The following is a 25,495-nucleotide window of genomic DNA, read 5'->3' on the forward strand; positions in this document are numbered from 1 at the left end:
CCAACTCCTTGTCTCTGTGTGAATCACTGTACTGTTACCAATATTTCATCTTTTCTCTACTCAAGAGCCTATAAATACTTCTAGGAGCTCATCTACTTGAGAAACCAGTGTTAGACCCCATGGCAAACAAATTTTGGACTAGTTCTCAGAAACAGAACACGTTTCAGGGCAAAGAGGGGGAAAGGTGACCTTTGCCAGCACTGTAGGTAGTGGTACACGAGGTTTTTGTGACTTTTCTCTGGGCCTTTGAGGAGGGCACTGGCGAGCATCAGGAGTGTGCTGGGTGGGTGGAGGCTGGCCCAGGTGTCTCTGAGGACTGAGTTAGACTCATTGCTACAGGTCTCACCCTCGGGGAAGTTTTGTTTCCATCCCTGACTCGGAGGGAGCACAGGAAGACTTGGTCACAGTTATTCCCTGTCGGTATCTGGGGCTGCCTCGGGTCAGCCAAGGTTTCTGAGCGCCGAGAATGCACTTGGGAGTGGTACACCAGTTCCTTTGGGCTGGGATTTCAGTTACCAAGAACTTCACCTATTAAAAAACTAACCTTCCTTCAGGAGAAAAAACCCAAGTATCTAGAAGTCAGAGAGCTTCAGCAGTAATGTGTGATTATTTCAAAGGATGCAGTGATAAGGAAGTTATCTTTTAATGAAAATTTTCTGCCCCCAGGAAAGGGATCCTTGGCAGGAATTTGGCATTTAGTATTGGAGTGGCTGAAGAATTTAGGATTGCTCTGCATATTTACAATAATTTGTCACCTTCTTTAAGGAGTGTCCACAGGGTTAATGGGTTCAGTGGCTTTGTTGAAGATCGGTAATTTAAGGACTGTTTAAACAAACACTTTTCAAAACCCTTTTAAAAGTAAATTAGTCTTTCCCTAAGAATAAAAACAAATCTTAAATCTATTTACCTGAATTAGGCTTAAATTAGAATTTAGTGTTGGGATTAAAAAGAGATCCCATTGCTTTAGTTTCGTCCTAAACTGAATTTTTATTGAGATTATGATGGGAATTCAGTGCTCTACAGAATGTTACCATAAGTTTGAGCATCACTCATGTGCCCTGCAAACGCTCTAGAGGTAATTGCTAGAGATTAAAAGATTTAACAGCTGTGCTGTAGTAGAAAGGGTTGTAAAATCAAATAAGAATTTTTAAAAACCCAAACACAAACCTAAAGCCAACAAAACATAAACAAACAAACACAGCAACAACAACAACAAAACAAAACGCAACAAAATTAAAAAAACAAACACACCCAAAAAAATCCCAAAACACAATCTCTTGGCTCTTTTTAAAAACTCAATGGCCTGTTCTGCAATGGCCTGTTACACTGCCTCCAAATAAATATTTGACAAGTGACTGCATGTTTACTACTAGGCATTGGTATCGGCTTCAGTATTGCAAAAATCTTCAATCACAAAATCCCTTCTCTCTCAACGTTCATCCAGCACTCAGTGCTTTTGCTCCTGTTGATAGGGTTCCTCTTCCTCCTCTGTGGTGATAACCTCCTTGGGGATAGGTGACAATGTGTGCTAACAATATTGCTACAAATTTTGGCTTTTAAAATCCACTTAGAGGAACCTTTACCCTTCCCACCCTTTAAATATTCCCGTTACTGTTGCTGGCTTTGAGAAAAACATTCCTCTTCTAATCTGGCATCCAGATTTCCTCCTCAGAGCTGCTGTCAGGGAGCAGCAAGAGGCTGCAGACCTCTTCTGCCCGGTGCTGGTGCTGACAGCTCCTGTGGGTGATACAGAGCGGGAGGCAAACAGGTGGAAAGGGAATAGGAGGCAATCATCAATATTACACCTGCAGGGTGCCTAACTTCCAGAAACATTGCAAAGGAATTTATGAAAATTAAGTGAAGGCTCCATCCACTTCACACTTCATTAACTTGGACTTTACTGCATTTTATACCAAAAGCATTCATTGATAGACTATATTCCTAGATCAACCTCATTCCTTTCAGGGTTTTTCTTAATAAGGTGGAATCTTGTTTGCATTCTACATGATGAGACAGGGTCCTGCTTAGCAAATGTGTTCAGCTTTTACTGTGTATGGAACAATTTTTTAAAAAGTCCACCTTGGAACCATAGTATTTCTAATAATTAAGATATTGAAAGTCAAGAGGAAAACACAAAACAGAACTCTTCTCCATTTAATAAGCTGGATTGCATCAGTTTTGTCCCTGGTTTCTTGGTTGAACTTTCCTAAAATTTCAAAATTATATTTTCCAATATCATGACAGGAGCATTTCTGTGTACTTCATCTTGGGTTTTCTTTCTAATCTGATTGTATTGCAACACACTTCTGTGTGAATTAGACTTTGTTTGACCACCTTGCCTTGGGTTAGGCCTAAGATATCCTCAGTGTGTCATTTTGAAAAAGGTAAAGAGATAAGCAGAGTAATTTTAAGCTTTTTAATATTTACAGGTACATTTCCAACATTTTGGCCATCATGTCTTTTTTTTGCATGAGAGTGTGATGGCTGAAACCTCTGGAATGTGTCTGTAAGTAATCAATGCCTCAAAATGCTGGGGCTTATCTGGAAGCCTTGCTTGAAGGTGTGCACTCAGTATTTGGAAGCTCTCAAAAACATCTTGGTGTCTCATTCCCTCAAAACTACATTTTAGACTGGCTGGTCCAGGATATGTATAGACTGTGTATTGCTTTCTGCCTAGGGCAGTGCTGCTGTAAGATATTCTTAATATCTGTTTATGTGTAAGGGCAATCTACATGTCCTGTTTTATAATACATATATGTATATTTTTATTGTTATTATTATAACAATAATAATCTTGTTATATTATTCTTTCTTTTCCCCACAGTTCAGGCATATTTTTCTTATATTTCCACCTGAGTAGTCCCTCCTTTCTCTTGTAGATCTTCTTTATTCTATCTGTGTTTCTTAGGGATCCCTTTTTCCCTGCTAACAAATCAACCTGAAGTTTGAAATTTTACTGTCTCGCTTGCTATTGTGCTTAATAAATGTTCTGTGGCTTTAACTTACTCTGCTATGAGTAAGTAAAGAATTCTGTCTCCTTCCTCCAAGGCATCAGCTATGTTGAATAACAGGGCTCTCTTTTCTCCCCTTCCTTTCCCATCATGTCATTATTTGTTATTACAAGATTCAACTTTTTGCTTTTTCAGTATTGAGGAGCCAGAAAAAGAAAGAAATCAGACAGGGATTATCAATGAAGCTAAAACACTTTATCCTCTCAAAAAAAAATCTGGTTTTAAGAGCTGCTTTTAATTTTAAAAATTATGCCTCTCCTGCAAGAGATGGAGCACCCATGTTTTCTTCTGACTACTCTGGAGTATCAATTGCTGAGCAGTGTCAAACTTTTGTTTCACCATACTCTTCAGTCAGTACAGTGCCAGTAGCATGCATACATAAGTGGAGCACTGGAAGTGCTTTCACTTGGCTGATGAGGGCTATGCACATCCAAACTGATGTAAGTGCTGATTTGGATGGTGGATTACATCCATATGCATATCCTTGGGAAAAAACAATGCAGCATAACTGGTCCTAAATCACTGGTGTGTTTCAGAATAAGTGGCAGTAATCAGGAGCTTGCCAGCATCATGTTTGGGTGATGGGGTGCTCCCCATGAGCACCAGGGACCCTGTCACTACCCTGTGCAGATTTCCTAGCTTGTCAATGTAGTTCAGACTTCAGTGTGGGCTGTGAAAGTTGATCTCACACCACCCGGGTTTCTTCCTAAGTCTCTCTTTTCCCCCGAGTTTAGTCCAGACACAGCTGACATAAACTGGTCCCCTCTAGAATTGAAGGACCGTTCATGAACCCATTTGATACCAAGGCAGATGTCAATGACTTTTCAAATACATCACCTGAAGGCTGCCTTTAGAAATTAAAAACTTTGTGTTCCTATAGCATCTCTAGAATAATTCACATAGGAACAATGTGGGCCACCTTCTCTAATATTTTCCAGAATGGAATGGATAAGACACAGCAGCTTGTATTTTCTCTGACCAGCAAAAGTAAAGAAGTCCCATCTAGTATGTTGATCCTGCTGAAATCTTTGATGGGGGGAGAAAAAAGAGGAGTTAACACCTGTTAAGTTCAGTTCATGAAGTTTCCTGAGCACTTTTTCCTCTTACATGAGATTTTATCTGAGTTATATCTACTAAGCAAAGTGTAAAATGTAGCAAATACAAGGTAAAATGGAAGGAGTAACACAGGAATATGAAATGGAAAGAGCCATTACAACGGTGATAGTAATCAAGAGAACAAAGTGCACTTACTGTCAGTTTAAGGCTTTGTTTGGCTTTTCTGGTAGCTGTATCTTCTGTGGTTAAATAGAGCAGATTTGTAGAGTAAATGCGCTCACTAATGGTGCAGTTCCTATCGAAGCTTCTGAGCAGTATAAGGTTAGAGAAAGTCCACGTTATGGTGGGTGCTGCTGTTAATAAATACTGACTCATCATAAAGGAAATTAAAGTAGTAGTAGATGCATTTGAAAACACAATTATGTGATTCTCTCCACTGTTATCCAGCAAGGAGAAACTGCAGCAAGCCTCGCTGAAGGTGCTGTCGCTTGTCACCACAGAATGCATCTGTAAATTGACCGTGGTATTAAAGACACATTTGATCTTCCCCTCCCTGAACAGTCCTGGGAAAGAGAATGAATTAACAAATAAAGTAAACTCTAGAGGACAGGCCATTTTCCCCTTCATTTTCCCCTTCAAGATGGGGAGCTCATTTGCCAGAAATAATAGCAACAATAGACAACTTCAAGAACTGAAGCTGTGAGGGAGCTGTAAGAATCACTCAGTCTTTCTTGCTTCACCTTCCTGATGCAGCAGCACGATCCCTGTTTTTCTGGGCACTGGCCTGTGCTGAAGCCCACCAGCCTGTCTGTGCAGAGGACAGCACAGGTGCTTGAGTGGCACTCAGATGTGAATTCTCCCGTTGCCAAAGCACCCTCAGGCCCTGCTGGCCAAGAGATTTACACTGTTAATCAACTACACAGTATCCATGCAGGCAGAGCCAACAGGAGTCTGGCCAATGAGCTAGATGTGAAATAATTAAAATTTACTGAGTGGTTTAGATTTAGTCAGTTTGAATACTTTTCTTGTCTGATTTTTGAAGGCAAGTTGTTTATCCAAGTGAAGTGCTTTAAGATACAGCAAGGAGCACTGACATCAGCAGAGATCAATGAAGGACGAAGAGGTCTATTTTATCTAGGAAATGAGTGACTTGGGTCTTTGATCCTGTTGCATTCTCGTATTCCCAGAAGGTTAAATTTAGTCCTGCATACACAAATTCTGTTTGACTAAGTTTACTTAGGTTTTAAATATTTGCGGGTTTCTTTTGTTTAGGTTCTCTTGTATAACAAGAAAAAAACCCCAACTGTTACCACATAATTAGGCTGTTGCTGTGTAAGCATGTGTAGCTCCTTTCAGACTTGAGAGGAGAACATGCAAATTCAAACCCAAATGCATTTCTTTAAACTTTCATACTGTATAAAACACCCTCTGACCTATTGTATACAAACCAGCCTCTGAAATGGCATGGGGGAAATGGCTCAAGTTTGAATTAGCAAGAAATAAGTATTGTTTGGCTCATGTTGCCTACATTACTTCCATTTTCCACACGTAAAGAAAACCTCGTGCAGCCTAATGCAAAGGTGTGCGTTTGGTTCAAGATATAAAAATGTAAGGTTAGCCTTAGAGACCATGAGGATAAGGCTGAAGTTTCTACCATGCTGAAAGACAAGATCAGGAAAAAATTTTCATAATCCCTTGTCTAGGAATGTTAGTTGCTTTGGTGTAAAGTAAACAGAAGTCAAAGCAAGTTGGTTTTTTTTATTATTTACATTTATCTTAACTGCAGCAAGCCATAGCAGGTGCTAGCATGAGATGAGCTTCGGCACTTCATGCCACAGACTCGCTTCACCGTGTGTCATCAACCACGAGTTTTAAAAGTGCCTGAATTGAAATATCCACTACGGCACAGAAAATAAAATCGAAAAAACAAGGAGAGGAAGGAAGTCCCATCAGGGAGGCAAAAGAAGAGCCCTTGTTTCCTTGCACATCCCTCTGCCCCGAGCCGCCGCCACACTCGCTCTGCTCCGTGCGGGACGCGGGTCGAGCTGAGCCGGGCCGGGGCAGGGCTGCCATGCCTCCTCGGCCTCTCCCCAGGCCCGCACCGTCCTTGCGACTTTTATTTTCGTCATTTTACATTTATTTTTTCAGCACCCCTGCCTGGGCTGAACGGGGGGACGCTCAGGGGGCGGGTGCGGGGCAGTTCCCGCTGGCGGGAGCGGCGCTCGGTGCCGGGGCAGCCCCGCAGCCGCTCCGCGCCTGCCGGGCAGGTGCTGCGGCGGGCCTCGGACCGCACCGAGGGGAGAAACCACTTCTGAGGGGAAAAAAAAAAAAGTTAAAAAAATAAGAAAGTTCAATAACCAAAAAGTTAAATAACTGAAAAACAGGACAGCAGCGGAGGGCCCGGTGCCGTGTGCGGGAGCGCGGAGCGGCGCCGGCGGGGCGGAGCGGCCCCGCTGACCCCCGGCCGGGCCGGTGCCGGGGGCGGGGAGCCCGGGGCGCCCCGCGGGCCCCCATTGGCGGGCGCGGCGGCGGCGGCGGGGCCGGGCCGTGCGGGCCGGGTCCCGGGCGGAGGGGGCCGGCCCTGCCCCCGCGGCCGGCGGCTGCCCGAGGTTTAAAGTGAGAACTTTCTGCGGGCGGCGCCGAGCTGCACAGCCCCGCCGCCGCGTCGCTCCTGTCCCGCCGCAGCAGTCGCCGCTACCACCGCCTCCCCCGGGCGGGCCGTACAATCCTCGGCAGTGTCCTGAGACTGTACGCCCGCCTCGGGGGCGACCCGGCCGAACCGGACCGCGCTCCCCGCCCGCCGGCGCCCGCGGAGCCCCGCGTCCCGCGGGCAGGTGCTGAGCGCGCCCCGGCCCGGGAGGCGGCGCAGGAGCCGGCAGCAGCCGCCGCCGCGATGACAGCTGACAAGGAGAAGAAGAGGTGAGGGGCCGCGGGCGAGGCGCCGCGCTGCTCGGGCCGCCGCGTCCTCCTTCTGCCGCTGCCCCCTTGGGCCGCGGGATCGCCGCCCCGGGGGCGCTGCCGGCGGGACGGCGCGGCCTCGGCTCCTCCCGCCACCGCTCCCGTGCGAGGGCTCGACCCGGAGCCTTTGCGGGGACCGGCTGCGGCGTGAATGAGTGTGAGTGAGTGAGTGAGTGAGTGAGTTAGTTCGGCCGGCCCGGGCGGGGACAGGGGCCGGGTAGCAGCGCCGGCCCCTCCGGGGTAACCCGCGCTCCGTCCGGGCCGCGCCGAGCCGGGCAGCGCCTGCCCGGAGCTGCCCCCGCCGGCGGCACCGCGGCCGCCGCGCACCCGGCCCGGTAAAGGCGGCCCCGGCTGCGGGCAGGTGCATCTGGCAGGCAGGGCCAGCCCGCCGGTGTGCGGCCACTGCCGTGGCAGGGCTTGGTGTCAGCGAGGGCAGGAGGAGTAGGAAACTATTTTTCAGTTGAGGATAGGGGTTTTGAAGGTAGCAGCACTCTTAGCAAAACGTGTTTTATAACTAAAGTCGCGTGGATGAAATTGCCAGGCTGTGTAAATATTTCGACACCTCCTCGCTCCGGTCCGAGGCGCTGGCCGCGGTGCATCTCCCGCGGTTCCCGGGGCTCCTCAGCTGTCAGCGGGCTTTCCCGGAGGGCCGAGAGCCCCAGCAGTGCCCAGCGCCTCGTTTGCTGCTGCCCTTTGCGGGGGATGTAAAGCCAGACATTCCCACACTGCCAGAGCTCCCTTCCAGAGGGAATCAGAGTAACGCACTGGTAGTTTTGTAGCTCATCAAAGAGTGTTTTCTTGTTGGTTCTTGAGAACAAACGTCAAAATAAAACTCAGCGGTTTTAAACAGAAATTACAGGTGGAGATAAAGAGAAGAATTATATACTTGTTGCTCCAAAGCTATAAACAATTCCTATGGATGAGAGAGGGTACGGACATGGGGAAAACTCAAACGAAGTGAATAAAGGTCTATGAAGAATTGTAGGATATGTATTCAGTCTGATTTCTGCAGCAGGCAGGATCCATCGATTATCAGGACAGGTTACTGTTCTGGCCGTAGATTCTTTTTATAAGCGATGTGGTTTATAGACTAAGAATTTTATGTTGTTATATGTCGTGTATACTATCCAGTTACCATGCAGTAAACTCTAAACCTTGGGTTTTTGTTTGTGTAATAGCTCCTTTTTTATTGAGTCACGCTATGACGATGTAGTAGGGGAGGTATAGCAGTGTAAATCATACCTTTTCCCTGTAGTTCTGTTTTCCTCAGTTTATCAAAAACTAACATATTAAGGTTAAACAGTTACTTCAAGTGTATTTTGTTCTAGGTAGAGTGCAGAGTAAAAAAATACATGTAGGTTTTGTGTCTTATGTTGAAAAAGTAAAAAATTATAGTACAGTACAATGTAGTTAATGTGTTAGTTTATGAGGCAAGAGGATGAAATAGTGTATATATTGGAAATACACTGCTTTCATTGTATCACCTCTTTTTAACGGGGCACTCAATCTCTTCAGTTTTACCCTCTTGCTTTCAAGCAGAGTGAGGGATTGAGCGCTGTCTAATCTTGCAGGACAGCACACTGAAGTGGTTTGGGGAAACACTCTTCAGATACTACACAGGCTTCACAGGACTGAAGTCTGAACCCTGATCCTGACTCCCTCACTGCTTTTAAATATTGTGACATTCAGTGACAATTTTTCTGTTTCTCTCAGAAGTAGGCTAGTTGTTATCTGGTTCGTGGGTTTGTTGCGTAAATTAGTGTTTGTGGAAGAGCTGGGAGAGTGTCATATGAGGGATTTCAGATAGCTGGCTTGTGCCTCTCTGTCAGTGTGCTGTGGATATCCCTACTGGGGATGTACCCTGTTGAAACAAGATCGTTTTGCTCTCTTAATTTTCCAGTACTGTTATAGAGTAGGTTTATTGCCTTGAGTTCGACAGTTAGTGTATTGTTTGCTTGATCTCTATCCAGATATGCAACTAGGATGTCTAACCTTACTTGCTGATAGCATTTATAAATCACTTTCATGGAGAAAAGGTGGGGCAATGTTACCAGATTTCCAGGCAGCTCTGAAACTATGTTGAGGAGCAGATCTCTTACTGTTAAATAAATGTTCTAAGGAAGATAATCTTTGATTCTCTTAATGGTCCCTTTAAGTTGAAGAACGTCCTCAGGTCCTCATTTGAAGCTCTGTTTGCCAGCAGAAAAGAGCAGTTGCTTTATTTGGAACAAATGTTATGGCACTTTCAGTAGGCTGATTTAAAGTTAGTCCAAGATTCAGAGCTGAAATTAATATGATTATTCTTTTAACTTATTAAAAAAAATCTACACAATATTAGATACTCTCCTAGAATGCTGGTAATTAGAAACTAGGAGAAGGAGGAATAAAAGGGCATAACACATTTTAGCATATAATGAAAGCTAAGGGGAAAGTATCTGATCTGTACAGCTGTGCAGTACAACAAGAAGTAGTAGGTAATTCCCAATGCAATTAGAGCAGTCTGGTACAATATCTTGATGTGGTTTTTAATGATTTGCAAGACAGTTACTTTGTTAGGAGTGGATGTTGTGTTAAATGAACGGTTCTGGATGGACAACAGTGTCTGTTTGAGAAAAGTTTGAAGCCAGGCTCAGGACAAGTCAAGTACCACTGAGAAGGATGCATCATTTTGCTTCACCTTTTCAGTTGTGTTGTTACTTGGGGAATTCTGTGTTTGTTTTCCAGTTATATGAAAAATAAACCAGTTTTGCAGCTCAGGGTGTTTCTGTGCTAGTGGTCCCCATGTAATTACACAATAGGTTTTGTGACCATAACCGTGTAATGTTACATAAATCCGTTTAACAACTTCTGGCCCAGATAGTAAAGAAATGGGATTGCCCCCAGTTATTATCTAGGTAACAGGCTGCTTTCATTTACCCTTTTACTTTGGGCTTTATTTGATGTTGAGCCCCTCTAATGAGGTACTTTGTGCCTCAAATTTTGCTGACCTTTTTCCTTCAGGAGAGTGGTTTTGCCAAGCTGAGGTCACTCTTGGCTGTTCCTCCTCAGGATGAGGAAACTGTCCTGATGGCACAGCTCTCCAGAGCTCAGGTAGTTGCTCACTTGTAATGGATACAATTTGGATGTCAGGAAATGTGAGCATTTGGATGTGCCAAGGTGTTAAACTGCAGATTTCAACAAACACACAGTCTCAGTTTTGTTTTCCCCAGTACATTTTCTGTGTGTCACTGTTGCCAGGTATACTCCCTGTTGCCTGTTATTCTGTGATGGTGGTGACAGATCATCTTGTCCATTCTCTTGCCAACCCAAGTTTGTCCTTATATTCTTTTAAACCTCACTTTATGTACTTTAGCTGATGGAGGTTAGAAACTTTCCTTTGCGGACTATTTCATAGATTACTCAGCTCCATAAAAAAAATTTTTTTTAAGTTTTATTGTTGCTCAACATCTCCCCATGCATAGCCCACATATTTTAGTTACTTCTGTTTGCTTCTGTGTTCACATCTGCTCTTGCAGTTTTTCTTATTTGGAGTTATCAAAAAGAAATGTGATCCCCTGAATTCCTGGTGAACAATCTGTTTAAATTGGCTGTTTAGCACATATTTATGGTGTGTTAACATTAAGCAATTCGTATTTCTGTTTCAGCACCACAAATTCAGACACTTCATAGCTTGCAGGTCATCTTGAATGATCCTGGCCGCGCATAGCCCTCCTACTTTAGTATTGCCCCTTCTGTTTCTGTACTCTCTGCCCCTTCTGATTTCTAGAGATGTCTGGCTTTTCTACCAGAGGGTGGCCCAAGGGTACAGGAGTGAGGAGGGACAGGCTCATGCCTGCCCTGGCTCTGCCTTTGCCTGCAGTGACATGGAGCAGAGGCTGGGCTGAGCTCTGGCTTGGGAACTCCTGACTTCTGCTGCCCACCTCTGTGGTTTCACCTCCACAGAGCCAAAGTATTTCAGCTTGGTGAGGACTGAAAGGCTTTTGCTGTGGGAATGGTGTGCAGTGTGAGTGCCTCCCAGTGTGCACCATCCTCCCAAAGTGATCTGAGCATCTGGGAATTTGTGTTTCACAGGGTTGCTCCAAGGGCTTGCTCTGCTTGTGCTTAGTGCTTGGCCCTAGAGCAATCTAAAAATCTGTCAGCCCTTCATAAACACAATCTTTGTGTCATGCCCTTATCTCTGCATCTCTGTCACATTTATCTTGTGTGAGTCATTAAGAATATCTTGCATATTAGAGATACTTTGCTAATAACCAGTTTTGCATTTATGCTGTGAATTCAGGAGATCCATCATGAGTATCAAAATGGATCTCTCTATATCTTTCTGTAATATTTTTAACTATGATGGATTCATAAACATTAAGTATTTTTGTTTTCAGGTTCCAAGCTGTTAGGTGTGGTGAGAGCAGTACTCTTCAAGCATTAAACTTTTTGCTATTCTTAGGATAAACATTAGAGTGAGGAAATGAGCAATACAAAGGCAGATTGTATTTAAAAATAATTTAAATACTTGGAATGGTTTTATTCTGCTAAAGCTATTTGTGAAATGCTATTTTGTTAATTACTCCAATATTCATAGTGACATGTGTATCTTAATAGTTATAAATAGTTCTGCTCCTAGTAGCTGGCACAAGGATGACAGAGCCCTTCTCTTAAATGCAGAGAAAGTGCAAGAATGAATATTAATGCATCTGGCAGATTTTTTCTCATTTATCTTTCTTGTGCTCAATTTGCTTAAAAGACAGTATAATAAAGTAGTTATTTGGTGAGGATAAAACCTTGACTGCTTATATGTAAAAAAAAAAAAACTTCTTACATTTACAGAGCTGCTTTTTATGAGACGCTTTCTGAAGTGTGTAAAATGGGAAACTATTTTATTATGCATTTGGAAAGTAGCTTAATGAAGTACAGTAGGCCAATTGGCTGATAAATAAGTACTGTTCCAAAGTAACTCACTTAATTATGTTCTTGAGATCAAATCTAATTATGATTTTGTTTTTCCTCTGTGACTTTATTTAGGTCTAGAAAATTTTGCTGAAATAAAATCTGCCATAATAAATTTTGATTAAATGGGCATATTTGGGCCTGAAAACAGTTAGACTTGTAATTTAATTTACTTGACTGTTATTACAAAGCATTTGGATTTGGATAGCATCTCTATTATGCTTCTCTGTCCATTGCTGTATGTGACCCAGCAAATATTCAGTATTTATTTTATAGAAACTCATCAAATGTTTTGCCAGACAAGGAGCAAAGTTGCTCTAGTTGAATTTTTATGTCTGATCTTCAGTCAAAGAGGTGCCCTGGTCTTGACCCTTTCTCTGTGTGCTAATATGTGGAATCAGCAGTTTTCTTTGATTTAGGGGAATGTTTAGGGTGTTGCCTCCAAGAAGTTTGAAAAATTCAGAAACTTTACACATACTTCGTGTTAGCCTATGGCTGGACGATTAATACTGGCTTATTTCAGCTTTATAAACAAATTGTGTGCATTTGGGCAGGAGGAAGAAACACTTTTTTATTTTGTTTGTGCTCTCAAGTAGGACAAAACCAGAATAACACAGCTCCTCAGTGGTTTTTATTCCTGATGTAAATATGTTGAACCACCCCCCAAGTTACAAATGCTGCTTCGTTCTGCTGTGTATGTATTTATGCACTGATTTGCTTTCAAACAAACATTAAATAGCATTATTAAGTAGTGTTTTCATCTCAAGTATTTGTGGGGAATCTGTAGAACCAAAGTGACTGTTTGTTCAAAGAGATTTCAGCAGCATATTGTGTTTCCAACAAGAAACGTCTCTCAAACTGCATTTGCCTGTGCCTGGCTATTCCTCCAGTCCCTGCTTCTTGAGCATGTCCCTAAATCCCAGCTCTGCCCTGCGTGAATGAAACCTCTAGGCCAGAATTTGGACAGACTGTAAAGTAGGACTTTGATGGAGAGAACAACCGGACTTTGATGGGATTTGGCTGGGATTTGTTTGCTTGTTTTTGTCATATATATGAGTGAACAGTGATGAGTGCAGGTCCAACACTGCTCTCTGTTGCCTGCCTCGTTCTTTAAATCCTCTCCCCCAAACAAACAAAACAAAAAGAAAAAGAAGAGGGGGGAAAAAAGTAACTCCTGATTGTTTTCACCTCCTTCTCCATAGCACTGGCAGAACAGAAGGCTGAAGCACAGAAACATCCCTTTATATTTGAATATGAAATATTGTGTGCATTGAACTAATTCTACAAATAACAATACTTTTGCAATAACATTTTGGAGCTAGAAGAGTGTGAGCAGTCTCGTTTTGTTTCAGGAAATTGTGTTATCTAAGGAAAAGCTAAAATTAGAAGTGATATGGGGAGCGTTGTGCATGGCGAGTTTTTTTTGGGGAGGGTGGTGTGGTTTGGTTTTGTTTTTTTTTTTAAACAGAGCAGCTCTCCTAACGGATGAATCATGTGGGTGTAACTTATGGCACTTGATAGCAGGCAGTCTGTCTGAAGGTATATGTGTAGTAAGATTACTGGGATCATTTAAAAATTATTTGGAGCTACTGAAACGTGAACTTAATCTATTGTAAATATTTGTTACTCATTATCTAATATATCAAACTATATGTGGTTGGAGTTGGGCAAATGAAGGTAAGAAATAAAGTGCAAATTTCAAACAATGGTACCAAGTGCTGGAAAAGCTGCAGATGCAGTTGGTGAATATTTTCTGTAAAAACAAATATTTTCTTGGAAAATAATTTTCCAGAGCACAAGGAAAGCAAGAGCTAGTGTTCTAGCTTGAGCTAGACTAAAATGAAGCGATTTGGGTTGAGAAATTGTCAAGACATGTGTAGACTGCTGAAACATTTTAGATCTGGGTTCATTTTTATAAGGTTTCCTGTGTTGCACTATGTTGTTAATTGAAAATCAGGTGTTCTAAATTCATTTGAATGAGACTTAAATAATTATTAATCACTTGTTAATTTAAATATTTTTCTTTTTTCTTTGTCCTTCTTTTCTGGTGTTAGACTTAATGGGTTTTTTTTTCCAGATCTTTACTGTACTGAAGTAGTGTACGCATACATGTGTCTGGTTTGGTGGCTTGACCTCAATCAGATTCCTGTCCTTCTTTCAGGAGAAATCTTCACATTTATCTGCTAAACCAAAATATTAGGTATTCCTTTTACAGTATTTGCAAGGCCCTCATCACTTAAAGTCTTGAATTCAAAACAGTCCCAGTCTTTCAAAAACTGCAATTGCTTAGACAAGTTACCAGGTCTGATGAAAATACTTAGTCCTCTTTGGCTTGGGTTAGGCAGGAAGTGTGACTTGGCAATGACAAAGGTCCTCTCTAGCTTTGGTTGTGTGAACAGCTTTTTAAAGACTGTAGGATAATTGAAAACATAGCAGTGAAGGCTCGCCATAACCCCTCACTGGCTCCTGACACAACAGACAAGAAAGTCAAAATACGGGAGAGATGAAAACAGCATGTTTACAGAATTTCTAACTTGTTCTCAAGGGACTGATAATTTCAGAGCCATGTTCTCGAAAACCTGCCTGCATATGCTGAGAGATAGACATGTTTGCCTTTCCCAGGAAAGCTATTGCTTTAAGCAGCAGATATTATTATATCTTGAAATATAGTCATCCCAGGTGATATCAACCTTTGGCCTAGTACACGTGTTTTCTTTACATAGTCAGCTTCTGAATCCCTTATATATATATATTATTTTAGTACACAGAAGGTGGTTTGCTGAATGGTTTCAGTTTAAGAACCCAGTTCAGTGGCCTGAATAAGTTGCATGAAATCTTAAAAATGTGCCCTATTCTTCTCTTCTTAAAAGGCAAAACTGATGGTCATTTGTGGTGTGAGAGGCCTTATGAACTTTTTTTTAAACTGCATGGGAAAATATGCATTAAGGGCTCATAATTTTGGTGCAAGTTGTCTTATGGTGTTCAGAAATGACTGTATAATATTTTCACCTTAGTTCTATTCATGCTCTAGTAAGATAAATATTTGCTTAGGTAATAAGCTGAAGCAAGAATGAAGTGGGATGGTTATTAGGCAGCTTTTATAAAGGTGGTGGAAGTATACTTTAGAGAACATTCCTTGTATTTTGTTTCACCCTTAGCATATCTAAGGTATTTACTGCCATAAAAAGGTGCTTAAACTGCTTAAGCTGGTGGTATCACAGCTGTAGTCATTTGCACTTGCATTTGTATGATAAACTACAAAGCAATCCTATTCAGCCATTGTGTTTGGGACATTCTCTGGCTGCTGTTGGTCTTCAGGCCCTGTCTGTTCATTCGCAATTGTGTCACCCTCTCTGCCAGTAAATTCTAGGTATTATTGGGTACTTATTGTCAAAATACTTCAGAGATCTCTCAGACGTTAAGAAACCATCCTCTCTGTATTTCTACACTTGTAAATGGGGAATGTTGCTAGGAATGTGCCCAGCTTTTGGCTGTCTGTGCAATTTGTATCCAAAAGTCGTTGCAAATAGCAGAGTATCTTCTGAGATGATAAGCATTGTTGCTCCTGGTTAGATTACTGTGTGGCATTATGATGAAATAAACTTGTTAGCTGATGGCAATGACAGTGTCTTCAGGCTCCCAGGTATTTATGGTGAGTATTGACCTAAAGCTGATAGGAAGTTTGCTTAGAACAAAAATGCCTTTTGTGTGATCTGTGGAATGCCAGCGTCACATGTGGATGTGTGAGAAGAAATTCAGCATTAAATGGCTGTATCGTGCCATGACTCCTTAGGCAGTTTTTCTCTGGAATATAAATGCAGTGACCAGTTAGAACTATACTAAACTCCAGGTTATTTTTTTTTACGGTCTCAGTTGCCTCCCCTGTGTTTCATAACCTGTGAGAGAAGATTGCAAGTTGGTGAAAGTGCTTTTGGTATTTTCCTATAGCTTTTGCCAGATGATTCTTCTGGAAAAGCTGCATTTGTCTAATTCAGTGAAGGTGGAGAGCCTTTGGGAAGGGGTAAGCATTTTGGAATAGCCTCTGCATATTGCCTTCAGCATATGGTCTTGGAAGAACAGCAAGGCTTTGCCTACTGCTGGCTGTTCCTGTTCCTCCTCTGTCACAAAGGAAAACCATAACAAATTGGCTCTTGGTTTGCTGCTTCCAGTTATCCCCATATTGATCTGGGAGACAGTTCCTGTTGTCCTGTAAGGTTGTCTTGCACATTGAAGAGTGCAGACAGTTGGAGTTGGGCAGTTCTTGCACATGGGATGGCTGACTTTTGCTTGCAGGGCAGGAAACCAATGCCTCAAGACAGATAATTATGCTTGGTCTTAACAAAACAGTGTTATTTATGCTTTTTAGGGAAGGTAGACATTTGGGGGTGTTGAACCCCCTTCATTGCTTAATGCAGCACTTTTACGTGGGTGGTTTGGTGGAAGATGCCGCATTTCACTGAGGGAACATAGCTTGCTTCAGCTGCGGGTGGGCTGTTTTTGTGCTGCAGCTGTAAGATTATCAGTTTGTGTTAATAAATCTGGTTCTTGGGTTTTCTCCCCTGTGAATGATTTGAAGGATGTGTTTATTGCCATTACTAATCAGAGGGACATTTTTACAGAAACATCCTTTCTGTGCTCAAGTTGTCTCAATGCTTCTACTGGTTTTTTTACGTAATAGCAAAGCAGTATTATGTTCCTAGTGATTCACAAAAGGGAACTATTCCATTCTCTTAGGCATGTGCTGGCTTGAAAATGAAATAGAAGCAAGTGCAGATATCTTCAGGGAAACTTTATGCTGGTGTTTCGAAACAGCCATTATTTCCCATTTAGGAAAAACCAACCCCCCAACCCTACTTTTGTTTGTCAGCTGCATGACTGGCCCGAACAAAGCCTCTCTGGCATGGGGACGTGGGCCAAAGTGCAGTGAAGCTGAATAAAATCATGTTTTAGATTCTGTTTCTTGAGCTTGCTCACCACTCTCAGTAGAGCTGGCTGTGAAAGTTGAGTCTGGTTGTTGACCTGGCTGCTGAACAACAGCTTTAGCAAGTGGGTCTGGCCTCTGCAGTTGCTTCTTCTGTCTCCTTTTCCCTCCACACCCTCTCTAAAAGCCCCTTGCTTGGCCCATGTCTTTGTTCTGCTGGGTACTCAGGGCATTGCATTGATAATGTAGCCTGGACGGTGTGGTGTGGCTGCTCACTGTAGTTATCCTAGCTCCCCAGTCTGGAAAACTGGGATGGTAGTACATCCTTCCTTCCACCCTTTGTGTGTCTTATTTATTTAAATTGTAAACTTCTTAAAATGGAGCCTTTCTATTTCTATGCCTAACACAATGCTGTAGATATGCTGGCAAGAAACTTGTAGAATAAACCTAACTTGAAAATGCTTTAATAGGAGGTTGTCAAGTGGAAGGAGCTTGGTTATCTCTCACTCCTATATTACCTGGTTAATTGCTCTCTTTACTGCAGCACTCCATATTATCCCTCAATATGTAGGTTACACCCACGTGCTGACGGGTGACCTCCGCCTTCGCTTGCTTCACCTTTGAATTTGTCCTCCTGTCATACAAGATCCGTGTGCAATTTAGACGCCCCAAGCAATTGAGAAGGTGGGGGTGTTGGTGGCGGCAGCAGGGGATTGCAACACCCTGAAAGCATCCCAGGGATGATAAACCCCTTATTCTTTCAGATTTCATCACGGAGCAGGCAGGGTGAGCAACCCACGGGTCAATAAGAGTGAAAAGGAGGGTTTGGCCATCACAACAAAACCGGTCTTTTCTGCAGATGGGCAGTTCAGCAGGGTTCCAGCAATCATTTGCTCTCAGTTTCTTTGAACTGTAAGAAAGTAGAAGAGTGCTGACACACAGGGTTATTGGGACATGGGTTTAGAGGTCAGCATACACAATCTCACTCACAGAGACTGAAGCCTGTGGATCTTCATTCAGTTAAGGCTTCTCTTGCGTACGGGTGCCAGGGTGGGCCAGAAGACGGAGCCCCTGCAGGGTTTGGTGTAAAGAGGAGACAGTGAGAAAAGCCTAATGTTTCAGACAGACTTGGCAGCTTTGCACGTTGTGTGCAGGCCCTGAAGAAGATAGTGCAAGAGGCTGTGTTATCTGTGTAACACTTCTTTCCCTTTGCCTACCAGATCTTAGGACAACATCTCCCTGCCCCTCAAACCTAAATGTCACTGTAAACATGGTGTTTAGTTTATACACTGTAAAGTAAAAATTCCAGCTTCTCAAACAGCATATATGAAGCAATGAACCAACCAGAGTGACCAGCTCTATTGCTTTCTGACACTTTTAAAAAGAAGTATTTTAAAAGAAGCAGATGACAGCAAATGGTTATTCAAATAGGAACTTTTCAGAGCTCTTCTAACATGGGGAAGAAAATGAGCAGGGAGCAAAGTTGGCATTGCAGGTCACAGTAGGGATTTTGGGTGCAGTGATGGCTAATGTGGACCAGAAGTCCACTTAAAGCCAGAGCTGAAAGAGGAAGAGCGCCTGCCTTCTAAAACCTTTTAAGAAGAAACACTGCCAACGTGAAGTCATTGCAGAGCATTCCTTCAGAGGGAGTCATGTGATGAATACAGTGCAACTGTAAAATGATTTCATGTTATATTGCATTTTGAGTAGGTTACAGCCAGGGAAAGAGCCTACTGAGTCATTTGTTGAGCTATGTGCTCCTGTTGGTTTGGTTTCCTAAGTTTCTCTTTGTACCTTAATTAACAGTTGGAGTGCTCTGGCTTTTGTACCAAAAAAACCCTCCATATCCATAATATCTATAACCTTTATCAAAATGGAGTTCAGTTCCTGCCTCAGACCTCTGGGTTCTGTTTTGTGAAAATGCCTTTGAGGAAAATAAAATGTCAGCTGTGTGTGATATAAACCTTCATCCCACTTGAAAGAGGTTTCATGATCATTTCACTTCTGGCCTTAGCTGGTGGATTAAGCAAATGAAATACCTTTGCAAGGTATGAGGAAAGTAAAACAAGCATCTGTTCTTATACTGTTACTTGTACAGGAAATCAGTTCTGATTTACACTTGTAAGAAGGAATATTTGGTGGGCAAATGTATTTCATTGTGCTGTGTTTGCCCACGTACCAGGAGATGTTTTAGTGAAGCTGTGGAATTTGAAATCAATATACTGAAGGAAAATAAAGAGGAGGCTTCAACCTAGAGACATACTTGCTCCTGAGAGTCAAGACAATCTCCCTTTCCACCTCAGAGGAAGTAAATACCTTCTTGTGCTTGTGGTTGAAGGTATATTATAGTTTGCTGTTGCTGAATATAGATTGCATATAGGAAGGCTGGAGAAGGATTATGGCTCAGTGAAGTACTTGGATATCAAAAGAAACTTTAATAGATGATGAGACAGTGATTAGATGAATTATCCCCTTCTAGCTTGTTTCCTTAAGGGATCAAGGTTTACACGGTTATAGTGTGTCTGCCTCTATTTCTGATAGAGCTGTAGAGATCTCAAGGATACTAAATAACTGGGAGCAGGTGTTGTAATGGCTACAGGGAAAAGTTGCATCCACAAGTCTATTTCCCTGTAGAGATGAAAGACTTGCTATGGCTGAAGAAGTCCAAGCGCCAGCCAGCTACATGCTTGCAGCTTGCTGTGCCACAGGTTCCAGGATCCACCAGGACCTGCAAAATCTGGAGGAGTGTGTTTTTGCTAGAGCCCTTGTTGGCACAACAGCTTGTTGCTTTTGCAGTGTAGTTCACTGGTTCACCCTTGTGGTGTTTTAAAAACTTTCTGTGAGCTATTTGCCTTGCTGTTTGGCAGAAATAGATACAGATAAAAGGCTGCTCCTTACTCTGGGTGTTTTCAGGTGTTTCAGTGTGCTTAGACCTTACTGGTTTTGGATGAAGAAACTGCTGTGCTACTATGATTAATACTTACCCTCAATACTGTGGGCTATGTAGACTGGCCACATTAAAACCACCGATGTATGCTTCACTCAGGCCTTGAGAAGTGCAGCTAGACTTGTTTCTGCTGGATGGGAATCTCTGACTTCAGCTGGAGAAACAACTGCACTTCTCAACAGCTTTAAGTCTGGATCTGGCTGTAGAAAGATCTGTTTTGGTTGGAGAGGCCCAACTGTGTGTGCGCTGGTGTTGATTGTTGGGGTTATGATTAATTTTGGGCATTGTTATACTGGCAGTAACAATGAAGGCATTGTCACCACTAACATTTTCACTTTCCTGTGTTGTTGCAGTGCTTGTTTAATTATTTTTGCAAGAGCAGCAGGCTATGGGAACCTTTTCATGTGCCAACCGCATTGAAGGCGGGAATCTCCTGTTAAGAGTTGCGTATTTTTGTTGTTCCCATAAGCAAAGGTAATGATGAAAACTTGTAAAATTGGTTCATTGGCTTTGGCTATCGGTATCTACTGAAGATCTTTTGTACTTCTCAGAATCACTTCCCCCAGTCAAGGCAGCATTACTGTTTGGTTTGTGTTTGCTGGAAGGAGAGTGCTATTGTGTGTTTTTGAGGGTGATTACAAACATAAAATAGATTCTCTTGAGAACACTTTGTCTACTCTCATCACAATTGGTAATTGTTTTGTGTTGTGTAAGACTCTGCGTGCTGTGCTTCTTATTTGGCACTATGTGTGTGTGAACCTAAAACTGGATTTCCACCCCCAGCATTTTATCACTGATATTTTAAAGGTGAATCCTGGAACAAAGCATAAAACCTCTCTGAACTCATGTATTGCTAGATGATGAATGTTTACCGAATTAAGGCAAGTTTTTTCAGTCATTTCAGAAATCAAGTTTGCTACATTTTAATGGATGTCTTCTCCAATTAGGACCTGTGTGAGGTGGCTTTCAAAAATGAATAAAACCACCAAACCCCACTCCCAAAACAATTACTTTTGACGTTGACTAAAACAGACTAAAATAGTATAGTTATGTACAAGGTGGGTATCATCCTTTTGCACCAAGTGTATTTTCCTAGGTCATTCCAAAATGCCAAAGGAAAAGGAATCCATAATCCTCATATATCCTATTAGCAGAGAGCCTTGAGGTAGAGATGGGCAAGATGTGTGAAAAAAATGAGGTTTCTGCTAAACATTTTCTTTGTAGGTCACTTATTGTAGTTGAAATTACAGGGAGCGTAAGAGCAAGTGATCTATTAGCAAAGCCATGAAAATAAACCATTTGCCACTTCTAAGAAGGGTTGGACCAAAATATGCCTCGAATTTTAAAAATAAGTGAAACCTTGGCCAAAAGTAAGACCCGGTTTTTATCTGCATTTCATCAGGTACATGGCGTCCTGGAACGCAGCCCACTGGCAAAAGCATGGGGAGTGTTATCCTTTGCAGCACTGGGAATGTTCTCTGCTGAATTTGGCGCCAATGACCGAGCTTTGCTTGTTAGCTGAAGTTCACACAGACTCCTTGCCAGGCCTGCCCAGAATGCTGTCTCCTCTGACTTCCTGTGGTCTTGCATAATATTTCCTTGCTCCTTGTATAACTGCGGCTCATTCTGGTCACTGCCCAGTTTATACGGCCGACTTTTTAAAAGGCCAGTCCTGCAAACGTGCGGCCGAGCCATGTCGGCGGCGGGAGGCGTCCCGGCGGTGACGCCAATGGAAGCACATGGAAGCTCCCTTCCACGGGGAACCACCGGCAGCGGGGGCGGGTGTCAGTGCCGACGGGGCTGGAGGCAATAAAGGTGCCTGCTGCGGCCTCGTGACGAGATAAGCGTGAGGCACGGCTTCAGACTGAGTGCACCTCTGAAATACGTGCCGCTGTGGCTCTGATTTCTGTGACAAGCACAGGCCTTTATTGAGGCTGGAGGAGGCAGCGTGCAATGAAATTGCATTTTCAGAACACTCTGAAATTGTTGGTATTGCTAATAGTCCCTCAGTTAAATGTCCTTATATCTGCCTTGAGAACATGCTCTGGGTATCCAGTGTGTTAATGACAATGATAGGAATTTCTGAAAACAGTATTTTAATGCTGATGGTTTTTAATGCTTCCACACAAGTTGTTTCTGCAATGGTCTGTGGTTAAAATATGCATTAGTTTTGCATTACTGTTGAAGCAAGTGTATTTAATAATGTTTACCATTTACTAGCCTAGATTGTGTGTGTTTTGAAAGTGTATTTCACAGCAGCTTGTGCCATGTCACTGCGTTTATGCTGATTATTTTCTAAATATTTGTGTTTGCACATGTAGCTATATGTAGAACATTGTGTGTACTTACAGAGCTTTGTCCGTAATTCATTTTCAGAAAGATGTTTGTCTAACTTGACACTTTCTACACAGTTTAAACACAGTTTTCAAACTGTTACTCATATTCCTTGGCAGACCTGTTCCTGGCATGGCTTTGGAAAGCTGAAGAGTAGAGATGACAAAATAGTCACTTTAGTATGTTTGTAAACTTACTCAGTAGACTGTACTCATTTTTTTCTGTTCTAGTTCCTAGGTCATGTATGATCTTCCAGTTAAATACCATCTGCTTTGAAGAAACAGAAGAATCATTTTAAGGGAAAGCATTCACATTGACTTAGTCATCACAGTGATGATTGTGAGATTGTGTTTAAATTGTCTCATACTATCATCTTTTCTGTGAATCCAGGTTGTCATAGAAAATGTCACGTGACTTCTTGCATTACTGTCTTTTAATCTGATTAATTTATTGTGGAAAATGAACTTTTACTGGTTAATGTGTGTTGGGAGACAGCTTTTGTGGTCACTTCAAGGCTGTAGTCTGTAGTCTGGTTTGTTACCTTGTATTCTTAGGAAAAACATTTTAATGGCTGCAGTCCAGCTAATGCCATACTTGGAGAATTGGTAGAGTAATAGAGTGGTGATACTACTGACATCTAGGAAACATTTTATAATATTGAGAGTACGAGCACTTCTTGGGTGTGTGTATAACATATATTGCATTTTTGACGGATGGATGCAAAGCCAGAAATCCTGGTTTACATGCTGTTGGCTTGACCAAACAGCTCTAGCAGCATGGTTGCCAAATAAACCAGGTTAACCTCAACATGTTTTGACCAATGATGGAGAAAAGCAGCAAGCTTGCTCCACAGCAATGGAGTTTGGAGTCCTGGAAAAGCCATCCAAATATGAATTGTATGGTAAAAGTAGACTGATGATGGAGTTGGCCCTAAGATTAGGGAAGACACATGAGAATTGCAAAAGGTGTTGGGCTGAGCAGTGTTCAACCAGCTGGAGAACACATTTCACTGTCAATAAAGATGGATTTTCTCTCCAAATGGAAGCAGTTAGAGAGATATTTTAGGACCTGACAGTCCATTTCTTTTAATAAGAAATATGTTCCTCTGATATACATCATTTTAAGTGATTTCAAAAAAATTGTTTTGCCTTATAAAGTCAGAGCTAGAAATCTACTCTGCATATAGAAGAAGAAAATTTAGAAACTCTTGCTCAAAAAACATGGGGCGATCCTTAGTCCTTTTTTTGGCAGTGTTAAAAAGACACACGTGCTCTCTGAATCCAAATGTAGCCAAGTGTTGGAGAGATCCACGGTCACGTGGGCATATTCGCTTTTCCTTTTTCTTTTATGAGATAGAAATGTGCACATGGGCACTGCAAAAGGTTTGAGGGTTTAATCCTCAGCTGTGCAGGCAGGCAGATACCCACTGCAGTCAGTGGGAGTTTTGTCCCAGTAAACAGCTCGGGATTGTTCACTTGTGTACATGTCCAAATGCGGGTCGCAGGCAGGTAAACGCGTGTGGCTGTAATCTGCTCTGGGAGCCGGGAACACCCTGTGTCCCTGGCGTCACCGGGGACACGGCCACACCTGCAGCTTCGTGCAGCCTCGTGTTAAGGACACCCATGGCCCCTCCAACGCGTGTCCTGCCGCAGGACAGGAGTGATAGGCATCTCTGGGGGCACAGCAGCCTCCGTCACTCGGCTCTTGGCACACGGAGATACTGCTCTCCTTTGGAGGATGTGTGAGGGCAGATACTCGCCTCCAAAATGCCTGTGCTCACAGATAAAGCACAAGGGAGCAGCCCACCTCGCTCTGAGTGCTTCAGCCTGCATGCCTGCTCCTCCCTGAAGCTGAAGAGCTTACTTGGTGCTTCTCAGGCTGAACTTTTACACGAGCAGGAATAAACTTCTCATCTAGGGAAGAGCCTGTGTAAAGGCAGACTGGGAGCAGCAGAAATGCAGCTGTGCTCACAGTGCCAAAGAGTGTTACAGTGCTTCTCGTGAGCTGTATGCTGCAGCTGGCAGAGTGACAGCACCTGTCACAGGCAGTGTGCAGGGGGAATGAGAGACTTCTCATACAGGTGCTGCTGTGGAGAGAGAGGTGCTGATATTTATTTTAGCTTATTCTCATAATTTAGAGGTTTTTTAATGGCACTTGCCCAGAGGTTGTAGTCTGACAGCAGGGAAAGTAAACCCTGTGACATTACAGCAGAACACACCGTGTCTCATGCAGTGTGACTTGTATGCTGTCATTAGGGACCTGTGCACATGAGGGAATGCTGTAGGTGTGTAACAACAATTTCAATGCATATTACAAAATCCAGTCTCATTAAGTACTGAGGATCTCAGGAGTTTTGGAAGAGCTTCTCCTACTGCCTCATGTAGTAATTCAGAATATTAGAGGATAGGTCTAATAATAACAATTACTACATTTGTATGTTTAAGTATGCTTAAAAAGCTTAAATGAATGTGTTTTGAAAAAGTGAAATGACAGAACAGTAAAATTAACATTAAAATCTAGCATATGCTATGGTGAGGAAGTATAGTCTTAGCCATACTCACAGAATATAGAGATCTGAAAATGTTCCTGGTTGACAGATCTGTCAGAACAAGCAGAAGTGAATAGTAAATGTTTGCTGTTGCTTGTGGTGTATTGGGTTTTTTGTTTGAGTTTTTCAAAGTTTTCGTTAGGGATGTGGTGCTGTGCAATATTGCACAGTATTCACACTTCAGTTTCTCTAAATATGAAAAGAAAAAACCTTTTTTTTTTTTGTTTGTTTGCTTTAGTAAGTAAGTATGGGAACATTTTTGAAAAGAGAGCTTAATGCAAAGGGAGCTTTAAGAGAGGACAGGAGGCACTTTCCTTTTGCTGTTACTGGAGCCCCTGTAGGCTTGGTGAGGTTGTGTTTTTGGGTGGGGGCAGCAGCCCCGATGCTGGGCTCTGCCCTTCCTGCGGAGGGAGCGCTGCTCAGCAGCAGGGCTCTCTCCTGAGGGGGCTGCTCAGGCTGCTGCCCCAAGGGAGGGCTGCAGGGAGCACCAGGAGCTGTGCAGGCTGTGAGCAGTTCCTGTCTCTGGAGGGTCGTGCTGGCTTGCTGCAGCAGGAGTTTCAAAGGGTTCTGCTGAGGCTTGGGTGTGTGCTGCACTTCAGCCATCAAAAGCACCCACAGGCACCACTGGAGGTTTGACCACACTTTCCTGGGGTCCGTGCTCAGGGGAAGGCTGACAGGCACAGAGACTGGGAGAACATTCTGGGAAGCCTCTCTGCTTTCTGTGTCCTCCTTGAAGTGGGCTGGTGGGAAGATGTTGGGCTACATCAGCCTTTCGCCTT

At 42.9% G+C, this 25,495-nt stretch overlaps 1 protein-coding gene across 2 annotated transcripts in view; it reads left to right on the forward strand.

The window, feature by feature from the left end:
• Positions 1 to 6,692: 6,692 nt before the first annotated feature.
• EPAS1 (endothelial PAS domain protein 1) overlaps positions 6,693 to 25,495 on the forward strand; it is a 77,308-nt gene continuing 58,505 nt past the window's right edge. Inside the window, exon 1 of one of the 2 annotated variants that reach the window (XM_058802629.1) lies at positions 6,693 to 6,986. In XM_058802629.1, the coding sequence (XP_058658612.1) occupies positions 6,961 to 6,986 (26 nt within the window). In that variant the 5' untranslated portion in view covers positions 6,693 to 6,960. The remainder of the gene's footprint in view (positions 6,987 to 25,495) is intronic. The other variant, XM_058802628.1, reaches the window with a different exon arrangement.

Source organism: Ammospiza caudacuta, chromosome 3 (assembly GCF_027887145.1).
Source record: "Ammospiza caudacuta isolate bAmmCau1 chromosome 3, bAmmCau1.pri, whole genome shotgun sequence".
NCBI lineage: Eukaryota > Metazoa > Chordata > Aves > Passeriformes > Passerellidae > Ammospiza > Ammospiza caudacuta.